Source organism: Oryctolagus cuniculus, chromosome 16 (assembly GCF_964237555.1).
Source record: "Oryctolagus cuniculus chromosome 16, mOryCun1.1, whole genome shotgun sequence".
NCBI lineage: Eukaryota > Metazoa > Chordata > Mammalia > Lagomorpha > Leporidae > Oryctolagus > Oryctolagus cuniculus.
This window is the reverse complement of record NC_091447.1, coordinates 2,783,241-2,803,165: the sequence shown is the minus strand read 5'-3', so window position 1 is coordinate 2,803,165 and position 19,925 is coordinate 2,783,241. Positions and strand designations below refer to the sequence as shown.

Genomic DNA, 19,925 nt, shown 5'->3' with positions numbered 1-19,925 from the left:
TGTGGCCATTTAGGGAGTAAACTAGGGGGTGGAAGATCTCTCTCTCTCTCTCTCTGCCTCTGCTTCTCTGTAACTCTACCTTTCAAATAAATAAATAAATCTTAAAAAGTAGCTATTTTTAACCTTCATAACAGCACATGCATATGCCCACAATACATGTTTGTTTAAATTTGCATAATAATAATAATTAGCCACCTGTAGCAAGAGAAGGCTACTTGTTTGTCTCTAGTTGAAATGAGATGAAGATAATTGTCTATATTTGAACTGTATTTAGCTGTACTTATATTTCAGTGCAGTTTCCACTAAAAAACTTAAAATTGTGCAATTTTCTAATCTTTTTACAGTTACTACATAAAGTTACAATTAATTTTAAAAGGGCTATGTTGAAGTTCTTTATTGCCATAGCTATATTCTCTCTGAAAAATTTTAAAGGCAGATAAAACTAAAACTATTACAGTAAATTCAAGCATTTTTACACTATACAATTTTTATTTAAGTTAATAAAAACCAGCATTATTGCATTATTTGAAAGTTTTAAAGTCATTAATTAATAGACTGTTCAATAATTACCAGTTAGTGAAAGTAAATTCCAGAATTAGTGTTTTTAATTGATTGATTAAACCTCATTAAATAGTTTTGTGAAAAATAATAACCCTCCTATAGTCTGCATCAACCATTTTATTTTTTATATTTTTAAATATTAACTGCCTTATTTTTTATGTCTATACATTTCCTGTTACCCCCTGTAGCAAGATCCTTATTATAGAAAGCGTAGGTTGAAAGCTTACTATATTAGCAGTACTAATTTACAAAATGTGAAAAAATGTATTTTTCAGTGGATTTGCCCAATGCAAGCAATAAATCTACGTCATTGGAAAGGGACACAGGGCTGATCACCTCCTGCCTTGGTGGGTAAGACTGCTCACTGGGCACAGGTGGAATAGCCAGAGGGGACAGAACCCGTGTGCCACCTGGACTTGAAATGAAAGTAAGCCATGGAGGTTTCCTGTCTTGTCTTGTCTTGTCCTTTCTTTTTTTTCTTTCTTTTTTCTTTTTTTTTTTTTCCGTTAAACTCTGTATATTATTATTGTTATTATTATTATCTTTACAATCGCAAGTTACAAATCGAGACAGCTTTACTATACATTTTCTCTCTCAGATTACAAAGTTTATATAACTGGGGGGTGGGGGGAGGAGGGGGTGCCCTAAACTGATTTCCTTGAAAAACAGACCCCGGGGAGACCAGGAGGGAATACAAAACAGACAAAAAATAAAAAACCAGAATGTGCTGTAGCTCCGCGCCGCCCAGGCCCACCCATGACGAGCCGCTAGGCGGAGCCGGCGGGCCGGAGCAGGCACTAGCACCTGGAGGGGGCCCCGCCAGGCCCGCGGCCCCCACGCTTTCCTGGCGCGTGCGTTTCTTTCCTTTTTTTTTTTTTTTCTTTTTTCTTTTTTAAAAATGACCAATGATGTTAATAAATAAAGTATTTATATATACATAGAACCGGGGACGCGGCTCCGGCGGCGGCTGCGAGCTGACCGGCTGGGGACACAACGGGACTGGACTCGTGTAGAAAATTGCTGAGCCTTACAAAAAAAAGTCTTTTTTCTTTTTTCTCTTAAATCTTCTTTAAGTTGAGGTAAAAAGTTTCAGTGTCTGGAAACCCGCACGCTCGCCGCGCACGCAGCCGCCCCGCCCTCGCTGCTGGGGGCAGGGCCGGCGTCCCAGGAGCAGGTGCGCCTGGCTGGCAGCGGCCGACAGGGGCCCGCGCCCGGCCCGCGCGGCAGAGACAACACCGGTTTGCAAAGCCAACAGCTTCCAAACGCAGCCACGGCGCCCGGCGTGAGCTCCCGGCGGCGGGGCGCGGGGTCCTCCGGCGCGCGCCCGCGCCGTGTCTATGGTTACAGGGCGGCAGCGGCGGGCGTCCTCTCCACGCGGTCCCGTGCAGAGTTCACGCCTTCCCATGGAGCCGAGGCTCCCGCGGGAGCGCCCGCGGGCCTGTTCACGCGGGACTGGAAGATACCGTAACACTGAGAATCAAGCCTGCACGCCATGAACAGAAGTAATATATTAACCACAGAGGGGGCGGGCGGGGTCTCGGGAGGGCCGCGTCCTCACTCCGAGTCGCTGCTGTCGGAGCTCAAGCCGCTGGAGCTGCGGCTGCTCAGCCTGGAGGGGTCCCCCGGGGGCGCCGAGCCGGACTTCTCTTTCCTGGCCGGCTTCTTGCTGCCGCTCAGCTGCCCGCGCACGTCCTGCAGCCGCCGCTCCAGCTCCCTCTCCTTCTGCGCCAGCTCCTCCTTGGACTTGGCCGCCTGCTTCTTCCCGCTGCCTGACAGCGGCTTCCGCTGCTTCCGCTGCAGGCAGGACTTGACGTAGCGCTCCAGCTCCCACAGCGTGGTGGGCTTCAGCATCTCGAAGTCGATCTCGATCTCGTCGGGGTTGGAGTCGCGCAGCGAGGGCTCCCGGGACTGGATGATGTGCACCACACGGCCCAGCTTCTCCCCCGGCAGCCGGTTGATGTCCAGGCTCAGCTGCCGCTTCTCCTCGTAGCTCATGGGCAGGCCCTCCTCCTCCTCCTCCTCCGAGTCGTAGGACGCCGACGCCTGCTTGCCGCCTTTCTTCGGCTGTCTGCCGGCCGCCGCGGTGCTGTTGGCCTTCTTGGCGGGCGCCTTCTTCTGTGGGGCCTGCTTGGCGGGCGGCGCCGCCTTGGCCTTCTTGTCCTCCTCGGCCTTGGCCCTGTGCTTGTCCTTGTCCCTGTCCTTCCTCTTCCTCTCCTTCTCCTTCTTCTTTGGTTTGTTCACCGGTGCCTGGGACAGGGCGGCCAGCTGCTCGTGCACGGCCTTCAGCTGCTCCTGCAGCTCGGCCAGCCTGGTGGCCCGCTCCTCCTCGGAGTCCGAGCTGCCCGAGTCCAAGGAGGTCTCCTGGCTGCTGCGGCTGCTCTCGGCGCCCTTGCTCACCACGGGCGCTGCGGGGGCCGGCAGCGCCGGCGTCTCGGCGGGCTCATCCAGCATCTTGGCGAACCTCATCTCGAAGACGTCCTGCAGCTTCCTGGCCATGGCCACCACCTCGTGGTCCGGAGGGTTGTACTTGTAACAGTTGGAGAACATCAAGCGGACATTGCCGGCGAAGCCCTGTGCGTCCGGGTACTCGCGGCTGTCCATCTTCCTTTTGACGGTGCTGAGGTCCATGGGATGCTTGATGATGTGGTAGTCGTGCAGCTCCAGCGCCTCGGCGTCCACGGGCTTGTAGAAGGGCCAGGCGTAGGCCGCGTGCTTCTTGGACAGCATCTCCTTCAGGATGCTGTCACAGTGGCGCAGGTGCCTGGACAGCTTGCCCCGCTTGCCGGCGTGCTGCGGCACCTCGCCGTCCTCCAGGTCCTTCCTGGGCGGCTTGATGGGACGGCCCCCGCTCTCCCGCCGCCCCACGGCCTTGGCCTGCTTGGGCTCGGACAGCGGCGGGGGCGACTCGCTCCGGCTGGCGGTGATGGCCCAGGTCGTGGGCGTGGTCGTGTCCGCTTTCCGCTTCACGCCCTTCTTCTTGACGACGGGCGGCGTGGGAGGGACCACAGGGACGATGGGTGTCGCGGGAGGAGGGGGGGCAGCAGCCGGGGGGACGGGGACTGACGTGACGTTCGCTGTGATGGTTGGGATGGGGGTGGCAGCAATGACGGGCGTCTGGGAGACGGTGGGGGGCACGTTCTGGAAGGGGGCTGCTGGGGAGACGGAGGAGACGGCCGCCACCTGGTGCGTACCTGCGCTCGGGGCTCCCGCAGCGGGCTTCCGGCCTTTGCCCTTGGGGGCGGGGGGCAGTAACTCGACCTCCTCCTGGGGCATCTGGGCCACCTTCTTGTTGTAGATGTAGCAGTTGGTGAACATGGTGTTGAAGTCCTGCATGCACTCGCTGGCGCTCCAGTAGTAGTTGTTCTCCAGCCTCTTCCTGGTGGTGCCCATGTCCATCGGGTTCTTGATGATCTTGTGATAGTCCGGCAGGTTCAGCTTGATGGCGTCCACGGGCTGGTAGAAGGGCCAGGCAAACTGGTGCTTCCAGAGCGTCTTCACCACCACGTTCTGCATGTACTGCAGCTGGTTGGTCTTGCAGCCCGGCTTGCTGGGGTTGGAGACCTCTGGCGGGGGGGGGGGGATTCACAAGGCCCGGGGCCGCTGGGATCCCCGGGGGGGCGACCGCCGTGGTGGACATCCTTCGGCAGCTGGCTCACTTCCTGCCACAGCAGCAGCGGTGTGCAGGGGCCCTGGCTGCGTCTACGCTCCCCAAGGAGGCTCGACGTCCCATTTCCGGGCCCAACCAGGCAACACCTGCAGGGGACTAGGGACGGCTCAGAGGGGCCGTTACCCACCCCCCCCCCGGCCGCCTGCTGGGTTCCACCAGCTCACCTGTCACAGGGCGATTCCCCCCCCCCCCGCAGAGCGGTGGGGGGTCGCCGAGCAGGAGCCCCCTGCTCCCGGGCAGGGGTACAGAGTGAGCGGCGGGGGTCTGACGAGCAGGGGCTCTGCTCTCCGGGCCCACGGCCCACCCTCTGGTCAGGCGCGACTCCCTCCTGCTGGTCCCTTCGCTCCTGGCCGTGGCAACCTTCGCAGGAGGTTTGACAGGCAGAGTTAGACAGTGAGAGAGAGAGAGAGAGAAAGGTCTTCCTTTTTGGTTGGTTCACACCACAATGGCCGCTGCGGCCGGCGTGCTGCGCTGATCCGAAGCCAGGAGCCAGGTGCTTCTCCTGGTCTCCCATAGGGTGCAGGGCCCAAGGACCTGGGCCATCCTCCACTGCACTCCCTGGCCACAGCAGAGAGCTGGCCTGGAAGAGGGGCAACCGCGGCGCCGGCCCCTGTCTTTTCTGATTTGAGTGACTGCCATGGTCTCCTAGCCGAGTAACTGCTTTTCATTTTTTAGAAACCAGATTTAAGATAACTAATGAATCCTCCCACATCTTGGTGATCGCCAGGAATGTGTGAACTAAATGACTAAATTCAGTTACCCAGGAGAAGTTATTTTCTAAAATCTTTGGATTAGAAATTTCAGCAGAAGAGAATGAAGTCACTGGCACTCCAAGCCCTCGAGCTCCTTTGCAGGACTACCACAGTTAGTGAGGCATTCACCATGAATAAAAGAGCATGTGAGGTCTCTGCTCCTTGTGCTCAGCAGTCATGCGTTCCTGCTAACAAGAACACCGCCTCCCTTGCTTAGGCTGCCGGGTGGTTTTGTGATGTTACGTCGGTGAGTGTCCAGCCATGCCTTCCCCTCCTAATCTCAGTGTCATGTAACTCAGTCACAACTTTCCAGAGTTGCTATGTTTTTTTGAAGTTGCATTTTTTTCTTAAAACACACACACACACACACACACACACACACAATTTAGCTTCTGTTCCTTTCCCTCACCATAGTATTTTGTTTCCACTGCAATGTATTTGTGGGTCTCTTGGAATTACGAAGAAAATTCTGTGTTATCTACCGAAAATACAGACTTCCCTGTTTGAAGGCACTGTGTTCCTAAGTACTTTTTTTTTTTTTTTTTGACAGGCAGAGTGGACAGTGAGATAGAGAGAGAGAGAGAAAGGTCTTCCTTTGCCGTTGGTTCAACCTCCAATGGCCGCTGCGGCCAGCGCACCGCGCTGATCCAATGGCAGGAGCCAGGTACTTATCTTGGTCTCTCATGGGGTGCAGGGCCCAAGCACTTGGGCCATCCTCCACTGCACTCCCTGGCCACAGCAGAGAGCTGGACTGGAAGAGGGGCAACCGGGACTAGAACCCGGTAGGCCGGCACCGCGAGGCGGAGGATTAGCCTAGTGAGCCGTGGCGCCAGCCTCCTAAGTACTTTTATTTATTTATTTATTATTTTTTATTTGACAGGTAGAGTTATAGACAGAGAGAGAGAGACAGAGACAGAGAGAGAAAGGTCTTCCTTCCATTGGTTGACCCCCCAAATGGCCGCTATGGCCGGAACTGTGCTGATCTGAAGCCAGGTGCCCCCTCCTGATCTCCCATGCAGGTGCAGGGGCCCAAGCACTTGGGCCACAGCAGAGAGCTGAACTGGAAGAAGAGCAACTGGGACTAGAACCCGGTGCCCATATGGGATGCCAGCACCACAGGTGGAGGATCAACCAAGTGAGCCATGGTGCTGGCCCCCTAAGTACTTTTGAAATGTGAGAACTGAGGGCCGGTGCCGCGGCTCAATAGGCTAATCCTCTGCCTTGCGGCACCGGCACACCGGGTTCTAATCCTGGGCGGGGTGCCGGATTCTGTCCTGGTTGCCCCTCTTCCAGTCCAGCTCTCTTCTGTGGCCCGGGAGTGCAGTGGAGGATGGCCCAAGTGCTTGGGCGCTGCACCTGCATGGGAGACCAGGAGAAGCACCTGGCTCCTGGCTTCGGATCAGCGCTGTGCGCTGGCTGCAGTGTGCCGGCCGCGGCGGCCATTGGAGGGTGAACTAACGGCAAAGGAAGACCTTTCTGTCTCTCTCACTGTCCACTCTGCCTGTCAAAAAAAAAAAAAAGGAAGAAATGTGAGAACTGAGACCATTCATACTTCTGAAACACCGGCAATGGAGATGCAGTTTACTTAATGAACAGCACAGAGGAAATAATTAATTCACTTTCCAGAGTATCTTACTTTTAAAATTTATCATGCCCCATTGGGAGTTCTTTGATCAATCTTCATTAGGGAACTCGATGCAGGTCTCTTTAAAAGAAACCTGCTGGGCCCAGTGCTATGGCATAGCAGATAAAACTGCCGCCTGTGGAGCCAACAGCCCATATCGGCTCCACTTCCAATCCAGCTCCCTGCTAATGTACCTGGGGAAACAGTGAAAGATGGTCCAGGTGCTTGGGCCTCTGCACCAATGTGGGAGACCCAGAAGAAGCTCCTGACTCCTGGCCCAGAGAGTGAGCCAGTGGATAGAAGATTTCTCTCTCTCTCTCTGTAACTCTTTCAAATAAATAAACATATCTTTTTTAATAAAAAAGAAGAAACATGTGATTTGTCAAAGCTGAACTTTACATGTTTACTCAAGTGATTTTGAACAGAATACAGCTCCATTTGTAGAGGTTGTGAAGGAAATCACTAGGAGTTCTAAATGATATTGTTTATAGAAATGAAATGTCATGGCGAGCCATTCTTCAGTACATTAAATTGAACCAAAGACCAATTACAACTTTCCAAATGATAGGACTTAGTGATTTAGTAGCTCCAGCCTTTGAATCGAATGTGAATGTCCAGATCTTAAAAGTGTCTTGGTAGCCAGCACCGTGCAAAACTGTGCACAGCTGTGTTCCCATCAATCTGCCTTCTGATTTCTTTTCCTTGGAAACAATGGCTAGTGGTAAAACTGTGAGCTCAGAAAGTGCTGCAGGCAGTCCCCCCCCACCCCCACTTTCTCTCCAAGGTTGCTTCTTTCTCAATGATAAAAACACTCTGCCTAAAATGGGCTATGCTCAGGCCACTTTTTAACATTCTCTGGCTCCAAGAAAACTGCCTTAGGCTCATCTTTGGCAACTCCCTTCCTGAACACAGGCTTGCTCAGAGGGCCCCAGACATCTGCATTCAAGCCTTAACATCTGCTGTTAAAAGGCAGTGCAGCAGCGTCACACCACAGAAGGGAAGGAAGTAAACGCCTTGCCCACCACGGTGAAGCCAAGCACAGGTCCACCTTTCTCCTGTGCGTTTTCTAGTTACTCGGCTGGACTTTGCCCAAACACAATGGCCAAGCCCAGGGAATGGAATCGCTGAGATGATGCATGGTGGAGTTTTCATTAGGAGGTGGCTGACAGCAAGGCGCACCAGGTAGACAAGGCTTTGGATGAAGGGCAGGTGTTGTGCCTGAGCGAGTGCTGACAGGAGTGCCAGACCTGATAGATTCTAGAGTCCTTTATTGCCAGAGGCTGAGAGTGGGCTCATGCCCCAAAGAACTCTCAACCTTGAAGCCCAAAGCAACAGGGTTTCTAAAGGCAAAAACCACAAAATCGGGAAGGGAATATCTGGTTGCTAGGATCGGGGGGAATACATGGTTACTGGGGTCAAGCTGACCTAAAACCTATGGGAAACTAATGTCAATTATAATCTTGACAATATCAGTTACAATCTTAACAATTTCAATTATAATCTTGACATTAATCCAGTTATTGGCTTAAATCATACATAAGACGTAGACAAATTGCATTTTTATCGTTAACCCAGGTGCAGCCTATCTACCCAGGTGCAGCCTATCTATTTCCAAGCTTGAGCGATCATACTAGGCGGTTTCTATGCTCTGCCAAGTGTGATGTAGTGGACTGCTATTGTCCGACTGTTTTAGGTCTTAGTTTCAGACCAGAGTCTCATGGTGGTGGTGGTGGTGGGGCACCTTCCCAGAATGGAGTCTCCTGTTCTCCAAAATGGAGTCCCTTATGTGAAGGTGTTACTTCACAGGTGATGAGCCGTGTGGACACGAGGCTGACACCTGCTGCTGGGCACCAACTTCACGGCCTGGGTCAGTACCCACCCACCTGCATGCTCAGCCCAGCAGCACCATCCCAGCCACCACAGATTCCCTCTGATGAAAATGCTGGAGACTGAGGTCGCTGGCAGAAACCTGCAGGACTCCAGCTTGCTGCAACCCTGCACAGGTCTGGGCGGGGCATATGGCTGAGGAAGAACTTCTAAGATCAATCCCATTCACAATAGCTACAAAAACAATCAAATACCTTGGAATAAACTTAACCAAGGATGTTAAAGGTCTCGAGGATGAGAATGACAAAATCTTAAAGAAAGAAATAGAAGAGGATACCAAAAAATGGAAAAATCTTCCATGCTCATGGATTGGAAGAATCAATATAATCTAAATGTCCATTCTCCCAAAAGCAATTTATACATTCAATGCAATACCAATCAAGATACCGAAGACTTTTGTCGCTCCCCCTCTTCGTGGAGGAACTACACTAAACCCTGCCTAGGCTTCACATCCGAGTCATGGCACCATTATGTCGCTCCCCCTCTTTGCGGAGGAACGACACAGGACCCTGCGTTGTTCTTCTGTCTGCTCGGCCCTCCCCGGGTTTGCTGCTGGTTCTTCCCGGGTTGGCTACCGTCCCTTCCACCTCCGTGGAAGGGCGGTTCCCCCTGCCAGCTTCCCCACTTCCGCAGGGGAGTGGCACACCGCCAGCTGGCTCTCTCGGGGGCTGCACAGGTGTTCCTTCAGATAGATGTTCCCCTTAGATGTTCCTGGTGCATGTTGTCTCTCTCCTCCTTTATAGTCCTCTTCCACCAATCCCAACTCGGCTGCCCACATGCCGAGTACGCTGCTCTCCTCCAATCAGGAGCAAGATCAGCTCCTGCAGCTCAGTCAATCAAATTGGCGAGAGACAGCTGCGTAGAAGTTGTTACTCCCTTCTCAGCACCATATTGTGGGAGAGCAGATGCATAGAATAAGTCTTAATTCCAGTAACTTAGTCTAGTCCGAGTTGCTCCCAGTTGCTCCCCACAACCTTCTTCTCAGATCTGGAAAAAATGAGGCTGAAATTCATATGGAGACACAGGAGACTTCAAATAGCTAAAGCAATCTTGTACAAAAAAAAAAAAAAAAAAAAAAAAAAAAAAAAAAAAACACAAAAACACAAAAACAAACACACAACAAAGCCGGAGGCATCACAATACCAGATTTCAGGACATACTACAGGGCAGTTGTTATCAAAACAGCATGGTACTGGTACAGAAACAGATGGATAGACCAATGGAACAGAGTAGAAACACCAGAAATCAATCCAAACATCTATAGACAACTTATATTTGATCAAGGATCCAAAACCAATCCCTGGAGTAAGGACAGTCTATTCAATAAATGGTGCTGGGAAAATTGGATTTCCACATGCAGAATCATGAAACAAGACCCTACCTTTCACCTTACACAAAAATTCACTCAACATGGATTAAAGACTTAAATCTATAACCCGACACCATCAAATTATTAGAGAGCATTGGAAAAACCCTGCAAGATATAGATACTGGCAAAGACTTCTTGGAAAAGACCCCAGAAGCACAGGCAGTCAACACCAAATTAACATTTGGGATTGCATCAAATTGAGAAGTTTCTGTACTTCTAAAGAAACAGTCAGGAAAGTGAAGAGGCAACCGACAGAATAGGAAAAAATATTTGCAAACTATGCAACAGATAAAGGGTTGATAACCAGAATCTACAAAGAAATCAAGAAACTCCACAACATCAAAACAAACAACCCACTTAAGAGATGGGCCAAGGACCTCAATAGACATTTTTCAAAAGAGGAAATCCAAATGGCCAACAGGCACATGAAAAAATGTTCAAGATAACTAGCAATCAGGGAAATGCAAATCAAAACCACAATGAGGTTTCACCTCACCCCAGTGAGAATGGCTCACATTCAGAAATCTACCAACAATAGATGCTGGCGAGGATGTGGGGAAAAGGGGACACTAACGCACTGTTGGTGGGAATGCAAACTGGTTAAGCCACTATGGAAGTCAGTCTGGAGATTCCTCAGGAACCTGAATATAACCCTACCATTCAACCCAGCCATACAACTCCTTGGAATTTACCCAAAGGAAATTAAATTGGCAAATAAAACAGCTGTCTGCACATTAATGTTTATTGCAGCTCAATTCACAATAGCTAAGACCTGGAACCAACCCAAATGCCCATCAACAGTAGACTGGATAAAGACATTATGGGACATGTACTCTATAGAATACTATACAGCAGTCAAAAACAACGAAGTCCGGTCATTTGCAACAAGATGGATGAATCTGGAAAACATCATGCTGAGTGAATTAAGCCAGTCCCAAAGGGACAAATATCATATGTTCTCTCTGATCGGCGACAACTAACTGAGCACCAAAGGGGAAACTTGTTGAAGTGAAATTGACACTATGAGAAACAGTGACCTGATCAGCTCTTGTCCTGACTGTTGATGTACAATGTAATACTTTATCCATTTTAGTATTTTTTTTGTTCTAGTACTATTGGTTGAACTCTGTAATTAACACACAATTATTCTTAGGTGTCTAAATTTTAACTGAAAAGTGATCCCTGTTAGGAATCTGGAAAGCATTATGCTGAGTGAAATAATCCAGTCCCAAAGGGACAAATACCATATGTTTTCCATGATAGGTGACAACTAACTGAGCACCAAAAAGGAAACCTGTTAAAGTGAAATGAACACTATGAGAAACGGTGACTTGATCAGCCCTTGCCCTGACTGTTGATGAACAACTTAATACGTTATCCCTTTTAGTATTTTTTTTGTTTATTTGTTCTACTTAATACTTTTGGTTGAATACTGTAATCAATACACAATTATTCTCAAGTGTTGAAAAAATAAAAAAATAAATAAATTTGAATTTAAAAAAATTTCCAGACACATATGTCCAATTCTACCTATCTATCCATCTATCTTATCTATCTATCTATCTATCTATCTATCTATCTATCATCTCTACCTATTCCCCTATCAAGGGTTTCTTGGTCTGGAAATTTATTCTGTGGGTGAAATTTGAGGAATTCCAACTATTATATTACAAAGTCAAATCTAGAAGAGTAAAACAATACAGTTTAGAATTGTAAGAGTACCAGAAGGACAAAGTGCCCTGTTCAAACAGTCACCCAGCTTAGTCCTCGTCATTTTCACTATTGGAAAACATCAACTTCCAATGTAAAAATTCCACTTTGGGGCAACACATTAGGACATTTCTTTCACAGGTGCAATTTATCTCCCCACAGGTTGCATCTGAACCTTGAAACAAAAGAAAATATGTGTTATGGGGCCAGTGCTGTGGCGTAGCAGGTAAAGCCACTGCCTGAAGTGCTGGCATCTCATATGGTCACTGGCTGCTCCACTTCTGATCCAGCTCTCTGCTATGGCCTGGGAAATCAGCAGTAAATGGACAAAGGCCTTGGGCCCCTGTACCCACATGGGAGACCCAGAAAAATCTCCTGGCTCCTGGCACAGCTCTGGCAATTGCAGCCAATTGGAGAGTGAACCAGCAGATGGAAGACCTCTCTCTCTCTCTCTCTCTCTCCCACTTTCTCTGCCTCTCCCTTTCTGTGTAAATCTTTCAAATAAATAAATAAATCTTAAGAAAATGTTTTTTCTTCTTAGTACAAGCTTGTAATAATGAAACCACCTTTTCATCTTATTCCCAATTTTAACTTAATTTTATTTTCTTAATAAATGAAATTTATTTGAAAGGCAAAGAGAGAGAGAGAGAGAGAGAGAGAGAGAGAGACTCTTCCACCACTCCCCCAAGTGGCCACATCACTGGGGCTGGGTGAGGCCCAAGCCAGGATCTGGGAAGTCCAAGCAGGTCTCCCACATGAGTGGCAGGGGCTCAAGCATTTGGGCCATCATCTGTTGTGCTCCCAAGTGTGTTAGCAGGAAGCTAGGTCAAAAGCAGAGCAGCTGGGACTCAAACTGGCACTCTGATATGGGTTGCAGGTGTTGGCACCTGTACCGAAATGCTGGCCCCTGTTCTCAATCTTTAACATCTTTAGTATTTGAATCCCAATTCATATGATGTTATTTCATTTTCTTCCCTAATTCCTATACTCCTAACCTCACTACTTTTAAACTGTGGTCCTCATACCTCATTTCAGATGTACTCCAATCTTTCTAGATACAGTATTTCTTACAAAACTTAGAACCACCCATGTTATTGATCTGCTGAGCTCATCACATGGTGAAAAAGTTAAGAGCTTGTTATGGGGGATAAATTATCTATTTGCAAGTATTCCTTGTCTTTCTTTTCCTCCACTTCTTTAAATAATCTTTTTTCTTCCCCTATTTCTGAAGAATATCCAGGCTTGTCAGACAGGCTCTTCTGGTATGACAGTGCCAGGACCAGGTGGACAGCAGCTCCTGGGGACAGAAGGTGTCTGTTACAGAGCTTGGAGGAGGAGAAGCTGACAACCTTGCAGACTAGGGAGGTATACTCCAGGGAGGGAAGGTTTGGTGGTAAGGCAGTCATGGTGAGTTCAGACAAGGGAGCAGGCGAGGAAAAGTAAGGAAATATTAAGAAGTATTTACTGGGAATGTTGCCTGCTTTATGAAATTCAGGAAGTAGTACAGGGGTGGATGTTGACACGGTGACACCCTCATCCCATACTGAAGAGCCAGGGTTCAAGTCCCAGCTCTTCTCCTGATTGCAGCTCCTGCTAATGCGCACCCTGTGAGGCACCAGGTGACAGCCAGGCACTGACTCCCTACCACCCACACTGGAGATCCAGATGTACTTCTAGGCTCCTGGGTTCAGCCTTAGCTGTTCTGGGCACTTGTGATCCAGCAGATGGGAGATCTATCTTTCTGGCTGTATCACTGCCTTTCTAAATAAATATTTCAAAAGGGAACATCTACTGGATGAATTAGATTATATGGAAATTAGTACATACTGCATTCATGTGACTTTGATATTATTCTAGGACTAACCCAGTTATAAGAAATTACCTATCTACGTAAAAGATGCATGTTTTACAATCAGTCAATATCTGTTCATGTGTCTTACACAGAGAGCTTAGGCTACCTGTCTGTGCTTCTACTCACAGTGACTCAGTGTGCCAGGCCCTGAGAGTGGTGAGACTCCGTCCTGAGAGTGACAGTCAGTTGGGGATCTGGCCAGCTCCCTGAAATAAAGCCAGCTGGGAGGAAGCAGGAGGACCCTCCTCCCTTATACACGCAGGTCTTCTCATCTAGGTTCTGTGTGGCAAGAGGCACCCTCTGACTCTCCTGGAGGACTTTTAAAGAATCTAATAAACCCATGTTTTAAAATATACATAAGAGATGAGAAAAAAAACCCTAATGACTTTGATTTTTTTAAAAAAGTAATAATGTTTGGAGCTGGTGTTGTGTTGGTACAGTGGGTTAAACTGCCGTCTTCAATGCCATTTGGGTGATTTGAGTCCCAGCTGCTCCACTTTTGATCACGCTCCCTACTTATGTACCTGGAAAACCGGCAGAAGATGGCCCAAGTGCGTGGCCCCCTGCACCCATTTGTGAGACTGGATGAAGCTCCGGGCTCCAGCCTGGCCCAGTCCTAACCATTGCAGTCATTTGAGGGTGGAAGATCTTTCTCTGCCTCTCTCTGTAACTCTGCTTTTCCAATAAATAAAGAGTTAAAATTTTTTTTAAAGTGTTAATGTTTGTAGGCTGGCATTATGGGGCAGTGACTTAAGCTACCACTTGTAACTCTGGAGAGCTGGTTTGGGATCCTGCTCCTCCGCTTCCCATCCAACTCCCTGCTAAAAGCCCCTGGGAAAGCAGGGCCCATGTGGGAGTTCCAGGCTCCGGGATTCAGCCTATCCTAGTCCCAAGTGCAAGCACTTGGGGAGTGCAGCAGCATATGGAAGAGTGCCTGCCCCTCTCCCTCTATCACTCTTTCAAATAAATAAATCTTTAAAAAGCAAAAACAGAAAGTGTTAATGTTTGGAATCTCTTATGTCTTGAGACCATCCTCTCTCTTCTTTCCATTTTTCAGTGTGTCTTGAAGTTGATGAGAATTGAAAGCACAGTTTGCACTGGGAATAAGCATCAAACCTGTTACACGTGAAACAGGAATACAACAGGGTTAAAGGCGTGAATTAGAATGAGGATGAATTCTGTGGTTTTCAGCAGGTGCCTGCCACGCCTTCCCTCACTGCTGCACCCACAGTGCCTGGTGGACCAGGAAAGCAACAGGACTCCTCCCCAGGAAGCTACTTCCTGTGCTGTGCGCTGAATTAGCACCTAACCTGGCCTCACACAAGGAACGAAGTGGGGTCAGCTGAACCCTGAGTTCCCAAATCCTTCCTCCTCTAGAGTTCGTGCTTTGGCAAGGTCTTGTGAAATGCGCCTTTCACTGGATGTTTTCTGTATTTGCTATGTTAGTTATTTGTACAGAAATTATTCTTTGAGTGTAAGTTATTTTTAAATAAGGACTGGAGAACATGAAAAAATAAAGGTCTAGATGTGTGTGGGAAGTTGCCTGTTTAAAGGAGTGACAGAGAAAATAAAACTCCTGGAAGAGGGACTATATTTACACGCGGTATTTACTGTTATTCTTTGTTTCTCAGTATCAGAAGCTCATTCTCAGATGGGGAGCTTTTCCTCATCTGTTCCTGAGGTTGGGTTGTTACAGTGACAATGAATAATACTGCTAACAATCAGGAGTTTCTGAGTGAGGTGATAAAAGGCTCAATGGTAACCAGAAATAGCTCATTACCAAGCTTTGCTGATAATGGATAATTAAAGAGCACCTGATAATTAAAGAGTACCTGCCTGGTGTTCATTCATTCATTCATCTGTCCATTAAGCCACTCCTCAAGCCTCACTTCCCTTATGGAAGAAGCCAAGGGATGAAGAAGTTAGTGCCGTGTCTCATCTGTATTAACATGTTCATTTTTTTTTTATTTTTTTATTTTTTGACAGGCAGAGTGGACAGTGAGAGAGAGAGACAGAGAGAAAGGTCTTCCTTTTGCCGTTGGTTCACCCTCCAATGGCCGCCGCGGTTGGCGCGCTGCGGCCGGCGCACCGCGCTGATCCGATGGCAGGAGCCAGGAGCCAGGTGCTTTTCCTGGTCTCCCATGGGGTGCAGGGCCCAAGCACCTGGGCCATCCTCCACTGCACTCCCTGGCCACAGCAGAGGGCTGGCCTGGAAGAGGGGCAACCGGGACAGAATCCGGCGCCCCGACCGGGACTAGAACCCGGTGTGCCGGCGCCGCTAGGCGGAGGATTAGCCTAGTGAGCCGCGGCGCCGGCCAACATGTTCATTTAAAACTGCATTCTATATTCTCAACTGACTCATCCATGTTGAGTGAGATTACGTGTTACTATCTCAATTTTAAAGACAAAGAAACCGCAATTCACAGGGCTACTGGATTCACTAAGATGACACAGCTGTTAAGAGGTAAAACTGGATTTAATTTAGGATTTAAGACACCATTCACTTATTGAATCACTTAACCAACTTTATAGTTGGATACCTGTGAATGTTTGTGGAAAATGCAATTAAAATATATGGGATGCGTTTTCACAAGTAGTTTTAAATTTATGCACAGGTTTTCCATAATATACATCTTCCCTTGAACTTCTTAAAGTCCACTCATATGCATGGATTTAAATTTTCTTGGCACCAAAAATAATAGTATTTTTAATTACATTTTCCACAAACTTTTTGAAGTGCCTCTGTATACATCAAAACAAAGGTAGTATGATGATCATTAAAACACATTGTTGACTTCAAGAGGCTGGGAGAGGTGGGGCCTGGTGGTGTGATAAACCCTGTGAGCGACAGAGGGTGTGGAGGACAGGTGTTGGAGACCCTGTAAAAGGTCAGGGCAGGATTCGCAGGGATGGGCATGACTTCTACACTAAGAGCTGAAGGTCCAGCAGGAGTTGCCTGCCCTGCAAGTGCGCGTGGGCTGTGGGGTGTCTGTGGGTAGCTGCCACACAGTGTGCAGGCAGAGGAAAGAACACATGCAAAGGGCTGGAAGCTAATGAGAGCATGGCCCAAATTGTGAGCAGAAGAGGGAGTTTGGACAAAGCGATACAGTTGGAGTACAGAGTTAGACCTGAGATGTTTTCATGATGTGGCTCCAGGTAATTAGGGACCTTGACATTTATGGGGGCCCTGAGCTATGTTGGAAAGTTTAGACCTTATGCTGCCTGCTTCTGTTTAAAAATAGAATATATTACTGAGACCTCTTATGACATGACAGAAACTAATCACGCAGATGCTACTGCAGAATCTAAGCTAGATTGAGACTTGGATGAAGGAATTGGAAAACTAGCGAGAAATTAAAAATTCAAAAGAGTTGATAGGGAAAGCATAAGTGTAGGATCAAGGCAGTAGTCTTATAGTTAGGAGGCCCAGAGAGCTTCTGAATGAGTCTGTGTCTACATTTCCATGTGTCCCACGAATTCAAGGTGTCTCCAACAATCTCTAAAACATGTTAGGAGCAGTCCTTGTCTGGTTTCCTCAAACCTGTATTTTCCTCTTTTTATTGTAGCACTCACTTTTAAAAGCAATACCTGATCACATCAGTCTTCATTTTTCCTTTTTGTTTCTTTGACAAATGAAAGGAATCAGGGCAGGGGAGATGGAGATGTCAGCTGCAAATTCACTCCCCAAACACCAGAAATGGCTGGGACAGGGACAGGCCAAAGCTGGGAGATACAAAGGCAACCAGGGTTTCACAAGTGGGTGCCAGGAATCCAATTACTTGAGTCACCAAGGCTGTCTCCCAGGGACTACTTTAGCAGAAAGCTGGAGTCAAGAGTCAGAGCTGGGAATCAAACCCGGGCACATCAGTGTAGGATGTGGTTGTCTTAACCGCTAGCTAAGCATTCACTTCAACTTTGCTTTTCAATTTGAAGAGTAAGATCTTTGAAAGTGCTTCGTGGTGAACATAGTCTCTCCAGAGAAAATACAATCCTGGTCCCTTTCCCTCTCTCCTGTTCAATGTGCTTAGGACGTAGAGTCTTCCTTTGGTTCCCAAAATGTGCCGTTGCCCACCCATCTGTAATCTAGCAAATGTATGGTCTGGAAGGGAAATGTTTAGCTGTCTCTTGGCTCTGAGTATGTGATTCTTCATAATGACCATTTAAATCTCTACAAAATTGATGTTTACTTAGTTCATACTATCAGGTGACCCTCATGGAATTTTACATTAACCTTTCTGGTAAGAAGTGAGATGTAAGGGCCTCAGGCAATATCATGCTCTTTGGCAGCAGAGAAGCAATTAAATTATATTCATCTAATTTAAAGTCACAGATTTAAGCTCTTTAACTTGTTCAAAATTTCAAGATTATTCAAAAGGGAAATTATACCAGTAGTATAACCAAACCTTGAAATCTGTGAAAAAATGAAATTTCTATTATGGTCATCCTCAATGTAGTTTTTGAAATAATAAAATAACCATCTCATCTCTAATCAATCAACTCTTCTTTTTCTTTCTGTGCTAACTAATATTAATTGCTTAGCTATTCAGATCAAATAATGATAATCAGTATGCATTCCCCTAGTCACAAAAGAATATAAAAATAAATAAATCAAGGTCTCTATTTTGGCATTAGGTACACAAGGATATTTTTAATTAATCAGTTACTGCTTTGTAATGTAATATTGATCATACACTGTAACTTTAAAGATATGTATAATATCATTATCAACTGGAAAACATTCTTGGGAGTAGATCTGTTATCAGGGAACATATGTTAAAATTAATGATTAGGGTTCTTGTCTTAAGCTAAGAGAGATATTCTAAGCTAAGACACAAATGAGACAGGCAACATGGTAAGGTTTAAGATTTATTTAGAGAGTGAGAGAAATACACAGGAATGTGAGAGCTTTATTTAAGGGAGAAGGGGGTCAGAAATTTAAACCAGGAGTTCTATACCAGGCAAAGGGCAGACCAGGGGCCACTTGCACGAGTCAACAGGCCAGAGATGCATGTGGCATGGCATGGGCTGAATCAGCCTCAAATACAGGCAGCCTGTGAGAGACCAGGGAGAACAGGACAGGTCCAGGGCTCTCTAAGCCTCTTATTCACTTACAAAAGGGGAGTGGTTACATAGTCTGATTGGCAGGTGGGTATACACATGTGAGATCAGGTAGGGACAAGAGGGGGTCCTGGTCTCCAGCTCACTAATCTAAAGAATCTAATCCTATCTTCCTGATTGCCTCCCCATATCAGAACTGTTAAGTATAATTGTCGAATTCAGAACCAAAATTTCCTTACAGAAAGGTTCTTCCTTTGCTGCTTTCTTCCTAAGGTTTGTTATTTTGTTCTCTTCTCAACATCCATCATGTTGTGTGTTTCCTTAGCCTGACTTCTCGGGAGACTCCTCTTCCTTGACTGTGCCTCTTCTGGCCTTCATCAGGTGAGTCAGAGCCCTCATGGATCAAGCTGCTAAACTGTATTTAAATGTAGGATTTGAACAGAAATCCACAATGAAAACATGACCCATATAATGCGAGTGAAGAGGCTCAGCATTTTGCATTCCAGGAGCAGTGTTCTGTTTTTGTTTCAGTAATCTGATCATTGGTACTAAAATGACCACCCCTGGAAGGACCCTCTGTTCAGCTGCACCACCTCCCTTCCTCTCTCCCTGATGTTTTATCAGAGGCTCTGTCAACAACTTTGAAATTGCCACACCCTCACAACACAGTTGTCATGTCAGAACTCCTGTATTCTATTCATCAGAAGAAAGTAATAACCTTTCTTTGTAAAGTACTGTGTCTTGATGAGGGTGGAGTTTGCATGATTTCAGGCCCCGAGAACCACACAGCGAAGGTGGCTTTTTTGGCATATGTGGGGATGCTCATAGAGTTCTGGAAAACCCATCCCCTTGTCCTGCAGTCTCATCTTCCCCACACCCTCACCTTGAGTTTTGCTTGGGTTAACTCTTCCTTTACCTTCCAGAGCTTAGTGAGGGACCTAAGAGTCACCTCCCTTAATAGCTCCACTCAGTAGGACCCAGACACCTGACTGGGAGCATTTTACAACCTTTCTGTCAGACCACGTCCTGCATACTTTTTGACACTGCTTTTGTTGCCTGTCTTCTGTACTATTAGAGAAATAAGGACAATATTCTTTAATTATGTCTCCAGGGAACTTGGACCTAATTTTTGCCTAGAAATTCTGTTGACTAAATGGAAGTGGAAGTGTATATTTGAGTGGAAAGTATAAAGAGGAGAGGCTACCCCCTAAAACAACTTCTGGACTAGAATCTGCAGTGTTATTTTACATAAAGACATCAATAGGCATTTTCCTGGGTTTTTATTTCTTCCTCAAACATCTGACAATTGAGGGTTGTGAAGACTATATAGTATGCATCTATATGCATGTACACACTTACATATGGTGGGGGGAGGTGGACTATATAGTATGCATCTATATGTATGTACATACTTACATTTGGTGGGGGGAGGTGGGAGGGCCTGA

General features: G+C 47.2%; 1 protein-coding gene across 1 annotated transcript; it reads right to left on the bottom strand.

Annotated features, from left to right (window-relative positions):
- Positions 1 to 1,459: 1,459 nt before the first annotated feature.
- On the bottom strand, positions 1,460 to 4,313 carry LOC100354641 (bromodomain-containing protein 3). Its single transcript, XM_051834406.2, is given in 2 exon segments — positions 1,460 to 4,140; positions 4,142 to 4,313. Coding segments are annotated over 2 exon segments (2,082 nt in total). The 5' UTR covers positions 4,199 to 4,313; the 3' UTR covers positions 1,460 to 2,115.
- Between the last annotated feature and the right edge of the window lie 15,612 nt (positions 4,314 to 19,925).